Genomic DNA, 20,158 nt, shown 5'->3' on the forward strand with positions numbered 1-20,158 from the left:
AGGTCGTTCAAGCACCTGTGAAGGCCATGTGACGTGTGACGTCAGGTCGCCCTCCACACACACATTGTATTCATACTGTGAGGCTCCTACCTGAACGCACACAAAGACAGCCATTGTGAAGTGAGGACCACGTCGGCGCTACTTACCTGGCAAAGTTCACTACAACCTGTCGCGGCCGCGATTGCCGCGTGCTCACATTGTTCCTTCCAATCGCCCAAAGATTTTATTATTGTAACAATGAGCTCAGTTAATCGGCGATGACAATATTTTTAATACCTTAAACAATTCTTAAGCTGGTTCAACCAGCCAAGTTAGTAGTGTTTGTGTGGTTAACAAATTAATTATGCCTTACATCATGGTAATGGGCAGCCTGAGCGCACCTCATCTATCCAAGGATGAAGGTGCTACTGTGTATGGGCTGAAACGTGATGAACGAGCTACGCTTGTAAGGGTAGGTACTAGGTTTACATGTTTGTTACCTACATACTAAAAATAAGGGTCTCTAAAAATTGAATAATCTAACTTTTCACGAAATAAATCATAGATTAATTATTGGTCTCGCTAATGAAATAAATGTTATTAGTAGTAATCGGATATGTACTGAATAGCAAAATTGTTATTACAGGCGTGAAAATATTGTTAGGCCTAAAACCTGCATTTCAGGGCAATAGTACCTAAATTAAAAATAATAGTCAGAGATATCTCGTTTTTCCAAGTTGATGCTATTAAAGATGTTTTAATGTGAATATAAGTAATTAAAACAAGTAAATTAATATAAAAACTTAAGTTAAACAGTTTTAGTTTACCTTAAAATTTAACAGAGACCTGCTTACCTAAAATTATAATTTAGTACCTACTTAATTAAAATTACAATGACAATGGGGCCAATTCTCTTGTACACAATTTCTAAACCTAAACTAAATTAACAGGTCTAAATTTAGTCTATCCTTTTCTGCAAGCAACATTATGAAAGGGATAGCTATAGATTTAGACGTATCATTTTAGTTTAGTTTAGAGATTGTGTACAACGGAATTAGCCACAATGTCGCTAATTCCGTTGTACACAATCTCTAAACTAAACTAAAATGGCACGTCTAAATCTATTGCTATCCCTTTCATAATGTTACTTGCGGAAAAGGAGAGCACTAGATTTAGACCTATTAATTTAGTTTAGTTTAGAGATTGTGTACTAGAGAATCGGCCCCAATACATTTTTTGTCGGTGGTTTTTACCGTCATCATGTAGGTATAGTCCGTACAAAATGACTTTTCACGCGCCATTTTAACTCTATGGGTCAACTGTCATCTCAAAAGTACGGTTCACCTTTAAAACTACTAAAATCGTACTTTTGACATGAAAGACAAAGTTAAAATGGCGCATGAAAAGTCATTTTTTACGCATTATGCAGCTACGATACCTATTGTCTGTAAAAAAAAAGACTCCTCAGTCCTCACGTGCCATTTTAACTCTAGGGGTCAACTGTCATTACAAAAGTACGGTTCACATTAGTACTTTAAAATCGAACTTTTGATATGGACACAAAAAATTAAATGGCGCGTGAGGATTTAAATTTTTCGCGTTATACTAAAGAGTAAGTAGGTAGACTCTCTTTTCTGAAGTTCGGTTACATAGGTAAGGCATTTATAGGTAGTTGATAGTTCATCATCGAAATTTGATGTAGTTCATCTAATAGGTATTTTTAATAGATGATTAAATGATTACTAATTACATGCTTACCTTTCTTTTCATATGATACCTACTACGAAATAATCTTTCATTTCAGGAACTGAATTCGTCCTTCGGCATGACTGTAGCAGCGGAAAACGATTCGGAAAGAACAGTTCGCATCACCCAAAAGGGTCTGACTCTAGTCGTTGTTAACCGGATCCACGGCCTGCTGGGATACGATGTGGTGTCACATGCAATGGCTATGACCAACGCCAATCGGGAACTGATCTCCTTCACCATGTATAAGAAGACGAGCGCGAACTCCCACAGCCAGGCACACGGGCAGAAACACGGTCAGAAACACGGTCAGACACACGGTCAGGCACACGGTCAGACACACGGTCACGGACACAGTAGCTCGCACAACAAAAGTCACGCACACAGCAGCATTGTCACACTTTGACGGACGGAACTATATTAATTGAAAATGAGTACTTACATTTTATAGACGTAAGTGTAGGTACATACTTAGACACTAGATTTTTTTTAATAATCTTTTAAATACTTAACCTACCCATCCGAAGTTTTTCAGCGGGTACTTTATTAAGTACCTACTTACCTACTCAAAAAAAAATTGTGCTGTGTAAATTGTATGAACCCACCCTTACAGTTATTAAAATCTGTGTAATTACTCCAAGAGAATGTGATTTTATATTGGTGATTTTTTTAATGCCATTCTTAAGTTCCAGAATCTCAAGTTAGGTATCTATATATATTATTTAATTAAAAATAGTCATTTTTGCAGAGCGAAAATGCAAGGCACATTTTTAGTTGTGCTCGTAACTTACCAGCTGATGCCCGCGACTTCGACCGCGTGAGTTTAAGTTTTCAAAAATCCGAAGTAAAAAGTAGCTTAGATCTCACTCCCCAGGTGTAAGGGTGTTTGTGCACGCATTCGTATTTGGTTCGTATCTGTGATTCTTCGAAGTGGCCGTCATACAAATACGTACATTCCATTCATATTTTTTTACGGATCCGTGAAATCGCGGATGAGTGCACAAACGCCCTTACAGTATAAAGAGAGATAGGTAAGTGAATCGTCAAGATTGCGCCACGACGTTTGTTGAGAATATTTTTTTTAATTATTGTACATGCACGTACGTTTGTAAATGTTATTAGAGTTGAAATAAAAAATGTATAATGCTTACGTCATGTTTACCTACATTTTATTATCCTCATACAAAAATGCATAAATTACAAAACAAGTTTATCTCAGTCTTCAAATATAATATGGAATGGATGAGTTTTTCGCTAACTTAATAATAATTATTGCAAACAATCGCAAAGCCGACTACAAAGTAAGCTACCTACGTACACGCGAATACTGGAACGTATCTCATATAATAGTATGAAAGATAGCAGTCACTGATTGTTTTAGATATAATATTATTGTTCATCATCATCATCATCATCATCAAGCCGGCTCACTACAGAGCACAGGTCTCCTCTCAGTATGAGAAGGGTTTGGCGTTTGGCCATAGTCCACCACGCTGGCCAAATACGGATTGGCAGATTTCGCACACCTTTGAATACATTATCGAGAACTCTCAGGCATACAGGTTTCCTCATGTTTTCCTTCACCTTCAAAGCCAGCGATATTTAATTTCTTAAAACGCACATAACTCCGAAAAGTTAGAGGTGCGTGCCCAGGATCGTACCCCCGACCTCCCGAATAGGAGGCGGACGTCGTAACCACTAGACTCATATTATGGTTATTGTATGGAAATTTATTTATTATAATATAACTAGCTGACCTGCCCCGGCTTCGCTCGGGTGGAGTGTAGAAAATTGACGGGGACGTTGAATTAAATTTTTCTCTCCGTAAGAATCATCCTCGTACTTCTAGGAATATTATAAAAAAAGAATTACCGAAATCGGTTCAGCTGTTCTCGAGATTTGCGATGAGCAACACATTTAATGATTCATTTTTATTTTTATAATATATATAACTTTAAGGACACTTTTAGCATTAAGAGACATTTCAGTACTCGGCCATAGTTACATAATAAATTACGTAAATCTACCATTTTCGATGTTGGTTACTTCCATACATAATATTGAAACAAAATCGATAATTTAATATTACACTAAAATTGGTTATGCTTAATGAGTATGATAAACAAGAATGATAAGTAAACAGTAATGTTACCCTAGTATCTTAGTTGGTTAGTGTGGTTAATAAGCCCATAAGCTATTTATGCAAAAAGTGTAACGTCGAAATTAATTACGTAGTTTTGTTTTTTGGTAGAAGTGTTAAACATAAAATACCAGTAGAAAACAAGATACATGAACATTGGTCTATGGCCCGGTTTCTACTTAAGCGGAGCGGAGAGATGTGAGATTCTTAATAGATGACATCAATCAATCAAAGAGCCTGTTTGCGTCCACTGCTGGACATAGGCCTTCCCAAGAGCACGCCACCACACACGATCCTCCGCCTTCCTCATCCACCCACTTCCCGCTATCTTCTTAAGGTCGTCAGTCCAGCGGGTTGGAGGTCGCCCCACACTGCGCTTGCTGATACGCGGTCTCCACTCCAGAACACGTCTGCCCCATCGGCCATCGGTTCTGCGGCAGACGTGGCCTGCCCACTGCCAATTCAGCTGGCTAATAGATGACGTATCTTTTAAAAATCTGATTGGTCGGCTGAACGATGAACACAAATCTCTTCTCCGCTCCGCCTAGGTGGAAACCGGACCTAAGGCCAGCCGCATATTATTATCAGAAATTGTCTGTAGGGAGGTTTGATCTGGTTTGATCAAAACAATAGATACATATAGTCCAGCAGTCGCCGCCTGTATTTTTAGTGATTAATAACAGGGTGAATCAATCAAGGGTTCAACAAGACGCCCAAGTTTTGCTTTGTGAAAATTCTCGATAGAGGTAGCTTTTGTACTGCGCAGGTTTAAAATCGAGAATCGATTTGTACAGTACTCGCAAAAAAAGTAACCCAATCTGGATACGCAACATGGCGGTCTGCGCTGGTCTAAGGATATATAGGGCCAGCGGAGATCTGTTTTTGTACCATGCAATAGGCTAGTTGACACTTTTTTTAAGTAGGTCTTAAATGGTTAATATTTGTCCTATTAGATCAAAAAAATTAACACTATATTTTTTTGCGCCCTAAAAACCGTAAAACTTTAATTTTAAAATATATTTTTCTTAGACAGGTGAAAACACTGTCGGCCATGTTTGGCCGATAGATGCCATGCATTTGTAAACAACAGCATAACCTCCCAAAGTTTAATAAACATGACTTCTATACTAGTTTACATGAAAAATATAGTAATTATCGTTATTGTATCATCCGAGAATGTAAAAACGCATCGATAAAGACCACATGAAAGTTGTGGATTAGAGTGCCCAGTGAAATAAATATACGTAACACGCGAAGACTTGCTTAAAGGGATCCTATATCACTAACGACTGCAACCCAAATTTATTTTTGCAAAGATCACTTTGTTGTAAGTTTTACTTAATAACTTATTCAATTTATAAAGAGAAAACGATAATTTTTTACGTTTACTATGAGTTTTTAGAAATATATAAAAACTAGCTTATGCTCGTGACTTCGCCCGCGTGGACTTCATAAATTTCAAACCCCCATTTAACCCACTCAGGGGTGGAATTTCAAAAAATCCTTTCCTAGTGGATACCTTCTCTTTACCTACAAAGAACACACCCACTAAATTTCATGTATCTAGGACCAGCTGTTTAGATGTTTAGGCTGTGCGTTGATATATAAGTTAGTCAGGACTTGAAATTTTATATATATGGATACTACGTTAGTCCACGCGTGACATAGGGATGACATTTCTTTGTTTACATATTTAATGACGTCACATCATGGCTGACAGCGTTTTCTGAGTTTCAAATAAAAATAAAAACTGTATTTTTTAAAATTGGATTTATATATCCATCCTGCGTTTTTAATAATTGTTATTGATATATTTCGTTGTCTTAAGCAAAATACTATAATAAATAATCATTTATTGGACGAAATTAGATATGAGTCAAGTAGCCTATTATTGCACAGTAAAACACTTCATGCTCAGATTGTACTACTTGTTTTTCGCGCACTATATCAATTCCATAATGCCTCGTTGGTCTAGTCATCATTGGTTTCGATTACGAAACACAAGGTCCTGGATTCGACTCCCAGGTTGGGCCAAAAATAGATTAGCAATGGGTTTTTCTGTCAAGGAATTCTCAGGAGCAGCCCAGAGTTGAGGAGTTGGCGGTGTTCCGTGCTTCGGAGAATAGGTAAAGCCGTCGGTCCTGCGGCTGATCTCTCTCCGTCCGTATCGGATTGCCGCCCTCATTGTTCTATGAGAGTAAGGCAATAAGTGCACCTGTGTTTACACACACTACTTGTACAATATAATATCTCCAGCATAGACGGTAAATCTCTGTGGAGATAGGCCGCCGCGCCGTGGCCGGAATTCGGTCAGAAGGACCGTTCCAATTCTTCAGTTCCATGCAACTAAGGTTCATCCCTACCAAACTTGTGTCTCTCTTCCGCCAACTTCTTCAAGGCAGCAGCGTACTGTCTTTGCACGTCCATGAGTCTAGAATATTCCGCGTGTAACGCTGCTTTCTGTTCCTTTTCATGCTTAAACTTTTGTTCAACTTTCTTGACTGTTTGGTTCACCCATTCCACTATTGATTCGAATTGGATCATGAACTCTTCTCTTTTCCGTGCTGATGACATCACCCTATAAATAATAGTAGATTGTACAACAAGGGCATAAAACAAGCCATTTTATGATCGAGTTATACACTCATGCTTTCTTCGATTGTGAGGAAATGAAACAATAATATTATTATAAGTAGGTGCATGTCTAAATGTAATTCGAGAAATTTTGTAATGAGTGCTCATCATAAGTGCAAAATGTTACTGGCACTAGAAATTACAACGGAATTACATAGTTACAATTGTTTTACTTGTGTCATCCATGTGTCAACAGATAGTTTCTTGTTTGCATATAAACACTATGCACAAGAGCATGAAAAGCAGTTTTAGTCAGCTTACAGCCAGCATAAAGAAGAACTTTACGAGTATGAGAAGTGAAATTATAATTGAAGCACTGTGCCTAATTCTATTGTACACAAATCTCTGACAGATTGAAATCTAGTGCCATCAGTTCAGTAGAAGTAATTAAAAATCTGTTACAAGTGCAAGATTTTAAACAAGTACTTATACATAGGTGAAAAATAAGCAGTTTACAATGTACTTACTCATCATAATTATCTAAGATAGAATTCAACAGACTCAGCTCTTTGGAGGTATAGAGTTTAACTTCGTACAGAGTGTTGTAGAATATGTAGTATTGCTTGGTTTCCTTATGCTTTGATGCAACTGTAACAAATTATTTCAGTAATAATTATACATAACTGGTTGCCTGGAAGAGATCGCTTTAGCGATAAGGCCGCCTTTGCATGCTACAGCTATTAGATTAAGATCCTGTATTGTGTTTTTTCAATGTTTACTTTGTGTTGTGTGCAATAAAGTGTAAAAATAAAATAAAAATAACTAGCTGAGGCCCGCGACTTCATCCACGTGGATATAGGTTTTTAAATATCCCGTAGGAAAGTTTTGAAAGTAGCCTATGTCCTTCCCCGGGATGCAAGCTATCTCTGTACCGAATTTCAGAACTGAATTAGAAAATCACTCCGCTGGCCTTAATGCATAAGCTGCGGCATGGAGTACTTGTTAAGAATACCAAGTTTTTGTGCGGCAATTATCTTCGAGAGAACAGTGACCGAACGTGAGAACAGTGGAGAATGGTGTAACTCACCTTGGTTGTAAAGCTCTACGAATCTCTTCTCGTACTGCAGCAGCTCCGCCGTGCCCGGCACCTCGTCTATAGCCACCGAGTAACGCAACACTTGTCTGTTCAAGTGCCCTAGCTCCACTCGCACGCCACTGATGTAATCCTTCAACTTTTTCTCTCTGTCTTGAAACTCTTTTAATTCTTCAGGAGTTAAAGGTTGCTCTTCCACAACCGTGTCAGGTTCTTTAGCAGTTCTGAAATAGCAAGATGGCTAAAAATCGTACCATAATTTTCTGCAGAGAACATTATGAAAAGGATGGTAATATAATGTCATAGAAAAGTTAATCTTTAGTCAAAGGACATGTTTCAGGAATGTATGGGCTTGGGGCCATATCTTGTACAGTATACTGAAAAATAGGTAAGATATTTTAAAATAGCGTTTCAATATAACATTTTCTTTGAAATGGGTTTGTTTGCCGATACAAAAACAAGAATTTACGCTGTAAATTACAACTCATAACAAATCCATCATGGCGGTACGGCTAAGGTAAGATGTCATTCATTCCATCAAGTGACGATTATTTATAATTTTTCCGGAATAAAGGGATTTTTCTCAATTTTTTTTAAGGAAGTGTACATGTATGTGGCACTATTTGAAACATCTCCTTTAGATTTTGTCTATAGATTTCTATTAACATCTAAGTTATCACCATAAAAATAACGTGATTGCATTATAGAATGTTGTAAAAAATATTAAAATTGCATTGAAATAGTAATGGTCTGAAAAGCTGAAGCTATAAGTGAACACAGACAAACGCGAATTTTTTTTTTTTTTTTTTTTTTTTTATTGATCACGTAAATTTCAAAAATACATTTTAAAATAAACAGTTCGCCATCCTCTAGAAACTGTTAAAGTTTATGTCAGGATGGCGAGTTCGCGTTATACAAATTTAATAAAATCTAGGTAACAAACTTATAAAAATTAAAAGCTGTAAATTAGTGCATATTTGTACATATAAAATATCGTTATATGAAGCACTTCCTAGACCTAGACTAGGCATCCAAAGAGGCACCTAGATCCAGGAAGTGCCTCTTACAATTTCTTATAAAAATCGCTCTTTTACTGTAGGTATTTTGCAGAGTTAAAGGTAAGTTATTCATTATATTTGCTAAGATATATGAACATGTTCTAGTTCCATACTTATTATTATTCTTAGGTAATTTAAACTTCTTGTAGTTTGGTAAGATGCGCAGCTTTCTGTTTCTCTCTTTACAAGTTAGGTGCTTTATGTTATGATATTCTTCTTTCAGGATCGCCAGGCTAACCTTACTTAGCACTGGCAGTAACTTGCAGTACTTAAATAATTTAGAATAATCATTGGAAAATTTTAATTTAATTTTTTTAGGTACTATGGTTTTCATTATTTTTATTTGTAAGTTGTATATGCGTAACAGATAAGTTTTGAAGGTTCTACCATAACTACTTAAGCCATAATCAATTATAGAGTCTGCCAATGCTAAGTAAAGCAGTCTCAGCGTCCTATATGGAAGTTTAAATTTAAGTATATACATTTTACTTAGGATAGCTCTTAATTTATTGCAAATATAGTTTATATGAGGGAGCCAATTAAAGCGATTGTCGATTTTGAGTCCTATTTACATATTGTGTTCACTAACCATTTCAATGGGTGGACATTTACAGGGGTGTATGTACCCGTGCAGGCAGTCGTGCGAATGAGCAACAATAGAAGCCTTATGCACTGATTTATTATGCGCAGTATGTATATGCATTGCTTTAGTTTTTTTAGTATTTATAACTAGTCCAACATCATGCGCCCATTTACATAAGGTATCAAAGTTAGCATGCATCAATCGCTCGGCCGCCTGCAGGTCTCTATTTGCTACTATGAGGCATGTGTCATCTGCGAATTGATACACGGATCCCTCATTGAACAGATTACACATCTCATTTACGTACATTAGATATTCGGTAGGACCAAGAATCGAACCCTGAGCTGTTCCTTTGGTCGTACGTGTGCTGTCACTAATCGTATTATCTATTTTGACATAGGTTAATCTATTTTGATGATAATTTCTGAACCATTCTAGGAGGGATCCCTGTATTCCACATTTCTCTAGTTTAGAATATAGCGTTTCAAATACCAGCATATCAAACGCTTTACTAAAGTCAATGAAAACCACGAGCACATGCTTCTTATCATTCATGTACTCGTTGATTTCATTGGTAAACTGACATAGAAGTTGAGAAGTATTTCGATTTTTTTGAAAGCCAAATTGTTTTTTGTTGATAATACTATTATCCTCTAAGAAGTTTTTAATTTTGTCGCCGATATATTTTTCTATTACCTTATCAATACACGACAAAATAGTTATAGGTCGATAGTTGTTAAAATTCTTATGACATCCCCCTTTATATATAGGCCGAATAATACCAATTTTAAGGGCATCTGGGTAGGTAGAGGTATCAATACAGGTGTTAATGAGATTGCGACAATTGTCATACAATTTTAGAGAAGAAATGACAAAATCTTACCTCAATAGCTCTTCCAGTTTCTTATGTTCCTTTTCTCTGTGTTCAATTAATTTTAACAGTTCATTTCTTTCCTTCGCTAGTTCTTTCAATGACTTATAAATATCTTTAACATTTTTGTCGCTGAAACAAAAGAACACTTTAGTAAGATGTACCAACCGAAGAAGAATTAGGGAATTTTGAACGCGCAGGAGCTCGCGATTGGTTGATCAGTCGGCCCTTGTTTCTCGCGATGCACCAACTTTCCCCCACTACACCGCTCTTTGTTTAAGTTATTTTCCGGTTACAAGCGATTAGCGAAAGCATTATGAGAAGAGTTTCTCGATGGAGTGACTTTCTCCCAACCCTGAATGCACTCTGACTCTGATACACTCTCTCATAAAAATCTGATAAAAGTCCATCTAATGACTGATAGCTTTGAAATATAAAAAAAAAAATCCGGGTACTATACGCTGCATTCAGCTTCAGATAATATGTTGCCGCGGAGAAACTTATTAGGTCTAGATATGAGTTTAATATTACTTCTAGGTTAGCCCGCTTTCATCTGAGAATGCATTGTCATTTACCACAAGGAGATATCAATGTCTAGTCTGTTATCACTTAACAACAAATAAAATAACTGTGTGATTTCGACTGGAGTTTTATAGATTTTTTGTAATATATATTTTTTAATTTAAATTGAAATTATATAGGTGTCACATAAGTACACACCTATAATCATCAGTTTTCATTAACTTTTTAGTTATTGTCTGTAAACTATTTACAATATCCGCGTACTGTGCCTTAGCACTGTCCATTCTTGCCTCGTGGTCTTTCCGAACCACATCTATGTCAGTCTCCATAGTCTTGATAACTTTAGTTAATTTCTCAATGTCTTCGGAATATTTGTTCTTCTCTTTCTGTTCTAACTCTTTGGGAATGTCTCCAGTTAGTTCTGAATGTAGAACTGCATAATGGATTTTTGTATTGGCAGTGTCTTTGTTCTCTTTGTCTTCAGAAAATCTGTCAGTCTAAAAAAATTAATGAATGAATGAAATGAAAATATTATGTTTTCTTTCTTATTAACTATCTTCTTTCTTCTCAGTCACCCAGTCAGTCACCTTTTCCTTTTATATATTTAGATAAGGCATAATAAAAGGATCATGTAAACGAATTAAAACATAATATCGAGGGCTTCAAAACAAAAGAGTGTATAAAGTGCAGTTTCCCTTCTATAAGGGATGAGGGACAAAATAATCTATATATATAAAAGGAAAAGGTGACTGACTGACTGATCTATCTATCAACGCACAGCTCAAACTACTGGACGGATCGGGCTGAAATTTGGTATGCAGATAGCTATTATGACGTAGGCATCCACTAAGAAAGGATTTTTCAAAATTCAACCCCTGAGGGGGTGAAATCAGGGTTTGAAATTTGTGTAGTCCACGCGGACGAAGTCGTGAGCATAAGCTAGTACGTCAATAAAATTAAACCTAATGGTATTTTAATAAACATGTATCTTTCTATGTAAATAAGGCCGGAAACATATTTACGTGTCGTGGCGCTTACTGTCGTGACTGTGAGTGTGCACACTTACGTGTCGTTTCGTGGCGAGCAGTCGGCGCCATGACAGATCGCGACACGACACGCCACTCCACTATAATGTGTCTCTAGCCATACTAAATGTATGAAACCGATGTGCTTCTGGCGCGTCACGACACGCCACGACACGTAGATATGTTTCTGCCTTTAGACCTGTGTTATAGAACTTATTTTGTTTATTTTATGGCATTCTATTATTGTAACAAAAAAACGAAAAATTTTATTTTTACATATATGTACACTGTTATATTGTAATTATTATTTAGAATATTCATCAACTTACTTCTGTTGTCATATCAGAAGGATCAGCCAGACTTTTTTCATAATCATACTGAAAAAGAAATGGTTTAATAACAATGGTGCTAACTCTGTTGCACAGTGCACTCAAATCTCTCAGGTATTGACAGATTCAGATAAAATACTTTTATCTTCTATTAGGATCATGGTTAAAAGGATATCACTTCTTTTAGGCCTGTTAATTGAGTTAACCGCTTAAGGTATACTTTGCATAACCAGAACCGCGCCACAATTTAGCATGTTATTTTAAGAGCATAGACTTGTAATCTATAAGTAAAGAACTATTTTCTATATTTTTTCAAAATTTTAGGTCTAGTAGTTTCGTAAATATGGGAGGGAGAGAGACAGACACATGAGTGATCCTATTATGGTTCCATTTTTCATTCGAACGCACAGAACCCTTAAAATGATAAGTTTACTCACCAAGAAATCAAGCCCCTCATCCTGTTTCCCCTCGTCCTTGTGGTTAGACACATGCATCAGCATCCGTTGGTCGTACTCAGACAACACTCCGTTCACTTGTTCCAGCTCATTGGTAGCGAATGCGCCTTTCCTCTTCCTCACTCTACATGGTTTGTATAAGTTCTAGAATAAGTCCCAGATCTAAGAGAATGTTTGTATAATTTTATAAAATCAGAAATGATAATATTTAGCATAGAATTCTTTCTTATTTAGGGCTCAAACTCAAAACAAACATGGAATGCAAAGCGTCTACTAGACTCTGTGTGGTTAGTATGAAATTTACATCTCACAAACATTGACATTGACAAGAAATGAGGAGATCCAAATTAGAGAACCAGAGTAACCAACATATATCTCAATGCATTGTGCGGCTGAAGTGGCAATGGGCAGAGATAGGACAAACCGGTATGGAGTCCCAACATGCAAAACTGGCGACCTTGGACCAGAATGACATGACAGTGATGACAGGTCTTAGTGTATTATTGATTGCTATTCCTTTATGCTTCTTGCAAAATAGAATAACATTAGATTAAGTGTATATATACTGACAGACTGCAAAATTACACTTGAGGTGAAGTTTTATTGCAGTTGACTCAACTGTATTGCAACTGCCGACCAACTGCCGAGTCGACGTGAGTTGGCGTGCAGCTCTAATACAGGCATTCAGTATGAACTTGTACAGAGCCACTTATCAATTTAGTTTACTTTAAAGATAGTGTATGACAGAATTAACCACATTGTATAATTTGAAATCAATAAAGTTACAATACCTGTACGATAACAAGATTCCTCAATAGCTTTTCATTTTGGATGTAACTAGCACGATCAGATTCAAATATATGATCTTTTTCGTACTGCATCACAGCAAACTTTCGCAGCTCATCTTCTTTGGCTTCTCTGAACTCACTTGAGTATTTTATCAACCACTGGATTAATGGGAAGATGTTGATAAAGTCTAATCCTTGTATTTGATGTGGTTCAATGATGTACGGACATTTCATACTTGGAAGAATTTTCACTATCTTCTCTGTTAATGCTCTACAAAAAAATTTAAGGCATAAGGACTATCTCAAGTCAGTCAAAAAAAGAATACTCTATGGAAAGAGTTTGCATCGACTTATAAATTATAAAGGAATCCACCTAGTTAAGGGCCTAGTCTTGGTAAGGAAAAGATTACTGGAATAAATCCTTTATTTTATGATAAACCAAAATCACAGAAAATAATTTGTTACAATTCATATACAAATCCTTTACCTTGTAGAAACATTTTACATCATAATCATAAGATATTAAATACAATTAATTCTTACTTTACAAATCTTGAAATTAGTTTAGTTTATAGTAGGTATTTTCACGTACGTAGATGATTTAAAGAAACATTGGAAACAACACCAAGAACACATTACAAAAAATTGCATTAGGTAATTATATAATATTGTGTTCAAAAATGATTACTTACATCTTTTTCCCAATGGTAAGATTCTCCTCAAACAATAAACTAATATCAACATCTATATCACACAGTTCAATACACCATGTGAGACCACCAACTATTTTATCAAAAGATGACAAGCCCTGTAGTTGGGCCCTATAATAACCAGCGGCTACTAGTGCATCTGATATTTCATGCCATTTAACAAGTTGCTCTGCATCTTCACGTACTTCCACCTGGAAGATTATTATTTTGATATATTATCATTCATGCTAATATTATAATTTAAAATAGAATATGCTACTGTGTCTAACTGTTGTTTTCACTGCCTTACTGCAAAACTAATCACAACAAAATTCAGCACAGAGATAGGATAGTTTGCATCCACACCACTTTGTAATCCAGAAAATATATGGCGGTTAGGTGGCTAGAAGACATCAAACAAGCCACAGAGAGCCACTGGATTCAGACGGCGCAGGACTGTGACTGTGGGGTAATCTCTACAAGAGACCTATATCTAGCAGTGGATCTCTATGGTTGAAAATGATGGTGATGGTGATGATGATGGGAAAATATGAAATTTTGATAGCTTGCATCAAGGAGGATACTTTCTAACCCAGAAAATATCTCAACTCCAAGGGGAATTTAAAAAACCAACATTACGCGGTCAGTCATCAGCAGCATTAACTAGATTAAATAAAACATGTCATGTATCATTTTAAATAACATAATAAGATCATATCATATACCTCTTTGCCTTCCTGATCCACTCCACTGTAAATGTTCATCAAAGGTTTACTTCTAGTAAAAATATTCTTCTGTTTGGTAGCCATGGTCAAATATCGCAATAATGAGATTTAAATAAAATAGTTAGCACATAATGAGATTTAAGTAAAATAGTTAGCACAAGTACTTAAACTCTAGTAGAACTATTATATTAATTTGATTCCACTACAGCTACAGCAGTACCGCAATTCAAAAGTTAATACGAAATTATAAAAATCAAAAAATATTAAGAGAAAGCCAACCTATTATTTTACGATCTTTTTTTTTTTAATTTATTTTACGGCCCTGGATAACAGTCCTTTAAGGCCTTATTTTACGATCTCAATTTTATAAGCACAGACCAATAACATATAGGATTTATAAGGCATTTTGACAAATTGACACTGACAGGACGTATCAAACGTGGTTACAATAAAAAAAATATGAATTATGAATTACTAGTCTGTGCTATCAAAGAAAAAAAAGAGGCCACGGTGATAAGGACAAAAAATAATCATTTTGTCACGTTCATGGACGAATATAAGCTCTTACTGTGCTCTTATTAGAAGATAAGAGCACAGTAAGAGCTTATATTTGTCCATAGCATTATTCATTCAAGTTCCATAGTCCACTCCATAATAAACTCCATATTATTAAATTAGAGCCTCTCTCTCAGGTATATAGTGTGTTAATCTATGTCTAGAGCCCATTGATCATTTGATCTTAGAGCCCATGTCCCAGAGCCGTAAAGTAAAATGATTCCCAATCTCTGTTGTTCTGACTTCTGTGGCCAGTTTTTAAAAACTCTGGTCGTAAAAAACCTGTGTTAAAAACACAGAGTACCTACTTTTAACATATGGTTAAAAACTTTGGTAAAATATCTGTGGAATGTGCAATTTGTTATAATAAAAATTGATTCAAAAATTAAGTTATTCACACTGGTTATTCATATAGTTTACGTAATAAACTGGCTTAAAAAAATAAAAAAAGCATACATTATTTTGAGTTTGCAAATTATAAAGCGCAAGACGTTCATAAAAGGACTAGCTTTATTGCAAGCAAATTTTGCTTGAAGCTGGAATAATTTTGCCATGAATAAAATTCCAAGGGCTTTAAATTGTAAGTACATAACTATATCATACAAAAATTCTAACACAAATCTTTTACATCCTTACATCATCATCATATATCTAATTTGTTTCCATATTGGTAACTTTGAATCACTAAAACTGACTGTTTCATAGTGGCATAATTTTTTTAATCAGTGTAAAATAATATGGAAATAAGTAATATTATTTATTGTGGACAAGTAAAGATCGGTACAAGTACAAGCACCATTCCACGCGGTCATGATTTATATAGTAATTAGATAAGGCTAGCCTTAAGTTTTATTGTATTAAAAAAAAAAAAAAAAAAAAAAAAAAAAAAAAAATTTAAATAAAAAAAAAAAAAAAAAAGTAAAGATTGTACATCCAAACTGGAAAAATATAATATTTAAAACTAGTAATGTATTTACATACTTAATTTCAGAGGTCAAAAGTTCGGAATTACAAGCTTTCTTTCCACACTTCATCATGGAACAAACTGTAGATGTTGTGGATTTCATTTCTTCGCTACTGGATTCTGGCAAATATAAGGAAGCTCTCACTGTACCCATTGAGGATAAATATGCCAATAGTTTTAAAGATAACTGTTGGGACTTGATATCAGTTATAGTAGGCAAGATTCAAAACGAAACAATGGTAATCAAGCCCTCGCTTTATAGTGCTTGTGAGGAATTGTTAGCCATCATTGTGCAGTCAGCCACACCGGAAGAAGCTCTCTTGGAGTTTATTGAACAGATAGAAGTAGCTAAGAATGATGCCCAATTTGCCATCATCTTAGAACCTCTACAACAACTTCTACTGAAACTGTCTGCTAAACGAGGAAGATCTCTGGAATGGTGTCTTAACTCTATAGCAACATACATAGATGCCATACCAATACCTGAACATAAATTAGAAGGTCAAGAACGTCTCTTGATGGATTCTGATCCTAATATTAGAAGGATCATTAAGGTTTACTCACTGTTACCACCGTTTTACAGTCCATTTGTTATAGAAATGGCAGCAGTGGATGCAAAACTCAGAACAAAAGAAATCATATCAGCATTTCTAATAAGTTTGCTTGGCAAGCCTTTGATTTATGTAGACATAGATCCAGATTCAAACAAAAGTAGTGAAGCTAGGCTTTGTTGTATTAATATTATTCAAGATGTCAGTACTTTACTGAAAAATGTATTGAAGCTATTACCATATGTGGAAGTACATCACAAAGAAAGTGGCAAAACCAAGTCTAATAAAGCTCTTGCTGACAATGCAGAAGAATTGTCTCCATTTGAGCACAAAGAAAAAATCAATCTTACTACATTATCAGGATTATACTATTCAATCTTTTCTGCACATTTCCCTGTGCCAGACTTAGCACTTCCGCTTGTGTACTCAAATGAATATGTGGTCCACACAATGTTGCTTTGTGTCATACATTTTCTAAGCTTTGTTGAATATGGACCTCAAGCAAAGGGTATATCTTTATGTAAAGAAATATTTAAAAAGTACCCCAATAAGGTTTCCTACAAAATGCTTAAATTACCAGTTCATTACAATCTATGCAAAAGCTTAATAAATACTTCACTATACACCAGTTATGAGTCAATGCGCAAAGAGTCTGTTAAAATAATAACTGATCATGTTAACAAATTTGAATATAAGGGTAGATCTTTACTGATTAAATATATTTTAAGTGTGGCTAATCATTCTGGTATGATAGGCTATGCTATCACATTATATAAAAATTCACTGGATGAAGCTTTTAAGGAATCTGAATTGCCAGATTGTTTTACTGGTGCAGAACTACAGGATATGGTATATAAAATTTGTTATTTGCCTCATGGTGCAGAATCTGATCTAGTAGAATTAGCAGATCAAATAATCTCTTCATTAAATTTTCTGCGTTACCTTGCATTGAAAGATGTTTGTAACAAGACTGGTATTACAGGATACTTTTCATTTATTCAATCTGATTACTTAGAAAAGTTGAGGACTGGCTTAAATATGGCTAAGGCTCATTATGAAGTTAAATTGAAGGATATTGAAGAGGCCCAGAAAACTAAAAAAGTTGATGAAGAAGTGGATATTGTAATAAATGTAGCAGGCACCATGTTAGACAAGATACCTACAGAGAGAAAAAAGCAAATATTATGCTCAGGATTAAATGCTATTCATTTGATAGAATGTTTGCTTGCAAGATTATCTGAATGCATATCATTGAATAAATCCCACGAAATGTAATTGTTGATACTTTTTAAATAAAATCTTAATATTATTTATATTTGGCCATTATTTTAATTCACCTCTACTATAGATTTATAAAGGCTGCTAACTCGAGCTGCCTATTAATCTGTACCTAATGACATCTTAAATAATAATATGTTTATAATCTAAGTATGTTTAATATAATATGTAGACATATGTAACCTTTGTAAATTTTATTTTGTTAACAGCCATGAGGAATAGTTGTAGACTATTTATTCCTCTTCGACTCACTACCAGTGCATTAAATAACACACAAAAAATCCTTCGAAGCTATTGTCAAGGAGTAAAAAAAGAAGTTGTGGTGCCAGCTACAATAGATCAGGATGACCATCAATATGAAGAGGATGTGAAAAAACGCATTTTAGCAAAAGCATTAGACTTTGTCGCAAAAAGTAGTTGGTCAGTTGAGTCTCTAGCCCAAGGAGCGGAGGCTGCTGGTTATCCTGGTGTTAGTCATGGCTTATTTCCGAATGGAGGAGGAGATCTTGTACATTACTTCAACATAACATGCAATGAAAAACTTGTTGAGGAAATGAAATCTGTGAGTAATTCTTTCTCCGTTGATTGCAGTTTTTTATATTTTTGTTAAACATAATATATAAATCTTTAATTTCTTTCATTAGTGGCCAAAAGAGGAGTTAAAGGAATCGAAAGTACCAGCTCAACAAATAGAAAATGCAATAATGACAAGACTATTGATGATTGAACCATTCAAGTATGTACCTACTATAATAATACATATAATTATTTATTTAACTATTAGCATGCCATTTGATTGAGATGATGCCTGAGGTACCGGTGCGGTGTAGTAATGTGAAAGTAACTTACAATTTAAAAAAAATAGCAAAAAAGGTAAATGATTGTTGTGTACCAAAAAAGAGATATTGTGGCTAATTCCGTTGTGCACAATCTTTAAACTAAACTAAAATGACACGTCTAAATCTATTGCTATCTCTTTCATAATGTTAATTGCGGAAAAGGATAGCATTAGATTTAGACCTGTTAATTTAGTTTAGTTTAAGAGATTGTGTACAAGAGAATCGGCCCCATTAATAATGTAATGTGAACCGAAAATCTACTAAGATTTTTTGTGGATTTTAATAAAAATAAGTGTTTTTAATTTTAGGAGCACATGGCCTAAGGCAATGGCAATACAAACTCTTCCAAATAATGTTCCCAACTGTCTAGCCACTCTCCTCTCTCTAGTTGATGATATTTGTTATCATACAGGCGATCGTAGTGTGGATGTAAGTTCTATTTATGATCCAATTGCTTATAGGTTTTTAAATATTAAGTGGTTGCTATTTGTAATTTTTTGGGTTCTATACCTCAAAAGGAAAACTGGAAACTTTGTTGTCTGACAAGAAACCTATAGGGTATTTTCCGGTGACCTAGAATCATGAAATTTGGCAGGTGGCAATGTATTTATACCACAAGTAAAGGAAAAAATCCGGAAACGGTGAATTTGTGGTTCCATCACAAAAAAAAGTTAAGATTTGTGTTCCTGAAATAATTAGTTCATTAAACGATGGAGCGGAACCCTTCGGTGCGAGTCCGACTCGCACTTGACTTGTTTGTTTACTATTGTTATGTTTTAGTTTAACTGGTACATTCGCCGAGTGGGGTTAGCTGGAATTTATAAAGCATCAGAGTTGTTCTACCTGACTGATAGCAGCCAAAACAGTAATGCTACGAGAAGTTTTGTTAAATCACGTATACGAGATGCAGAATTGATCCAAATAGCCCTCAACATGAATCCTGTAACTGTCGCTCCTCAAACCTTGACCGCAGCATTTGTTACGGTAAATAAAATTTTATCTAATAAAAAAGTCCTCATACTAGGTTGACAGATGTCATCAAACATACGTGTTGCAGGGAACCGCTGCAGCGCAAAACCATGGCGTGTGAAGTCCCTACAAGACACCTTTTTCTTAACTGATTTTGATAACCTTTTGATAAACTGCAATCTTCATATACAAGTATACAACCTGTAGCCTGTAACTTTCCCTTGGCAGTGCAGTTATAATAATAGATTTAATTCAAGTAATATTTTATTATTATTTTACTTTCAGGCAAAAAACATGTTGGGAATAAATAGTTTGAAGTAACATTCAAGATGCTTTAGAACAAAGATGCAGTATTCTAATATTTTTCATTATTTATAATTTATAATAAATAAATAAAAAGGTTTGTTTTAATCAGATTTTTTCTT

General features: G+C 35.1%; 3 protein-coding genes across 4 annotated transcripts; 2 read left to right on the top strand and 1 right to left on the bottom strand.

Annotated features, from left to right (window-relative positions):
• The first annotated feature begins 42 nt into the window (after window positions 1-42).
• LOC117988629 (uncharacterized) lies at window positions 43-2,875 on the top strand. Its single transcript, XM_034975797.2, has 2 exons — window positions 43-451; window positions 1,784-2,875. Exons 1-2 carry the CDS (start codon window positions 344-346, stop codon window positions 2,129-2,131), a joined length of 456 nt encoding a protein of 151 aa, XP_034831688.1. The 5' UTR covers window positions 43-343; the 3' UTR covers window positions 2,132-2,875.
• On the bottom strand, window positions 2,867-14,844 carry fidipidine (coiled-coil domain-containing protein 93). Its single transcript, XM_034975793.2, has 10 exons — window positions 14,578-14,844; window positions 13,856-14,064; window positions 13,167-13,434; window positions 12,358-12,519; window positions 11,921-11,968; window positions 10,765-11,063; window positions 10,057-10,176; window positions 7,527-7,756; window positions 6,967-7,087; window positions 2,867-6,443 (listed from the first exon to the last, which is right to left on the bottom strand). Exons 1-10 carry the CDS (start codon window positions 14,659-14,661, stop codon window positions 6,212-6,214), a joined length of 1,773 nt encoding a protein of 590 aa, XP_034831684.1. The 5' UTR covers window positions 14,662-14,844; the 3' UTR covers window positions 2,867-6,211.
• Window positions 14,845-15,418: 574 nt separating this feature from the next.
• On the top strand, window positions 15,419-20,144 carry LOC117988626 (ubiquinone biosynthesis protein COQ9, mitochondrial-like). 2 transcript variants are annotated; one of them, XM_069503042.1, is made up of 7 exons: window positions 15,419-15,712; window positions 16,124-17,890; window positions 18,135-18,487; window positions 18,570-18,661; window positions 19,073-19,193; window positions 19,545-19,748; window positions 20,019-20,144. In XM_069503042.1, exons 2-7 carry the CDS (start codon window positions 16,168-16,170, stop codon window positions 20,052-20,054), a joined length of 2,529 nt encoding a protein of 842 aa, XP_069359143.1. In that variant the 5' UTR covers window positions 15,419-15,712; window positions 16,124-16,167; the 3' UTR covers window positions 20,055-20,144. The 2 variants fall into 2 exon arrangements, with proteins under 2 accessions (XP_069359143.1, XP_069359142.1); XM_069503041.1 differs by lacking the exon at window positions 16,124-17,890 and having other exon boundaries at window positions 15,438-15,712.
• The last annotated feature ends 14 nt before the right edge of the window (window positions 20,145-20,158 follow it).

The sequence above is a fragment of the Maniola hyperantus genome, chromosome 14, assembly GCF_902806685.2.
Source record: "Maniola hyperantus chromosome 14, iAphHyp1.2, whole genome shotgun sequence".
In the NCBI taxonomy this organism is placed as follows: Eukaryota; Metazoa; Arthropoda; class Insecta; order Lepidoptera; family Nymphalidae; genus Maniola; species Maniola hyperantus.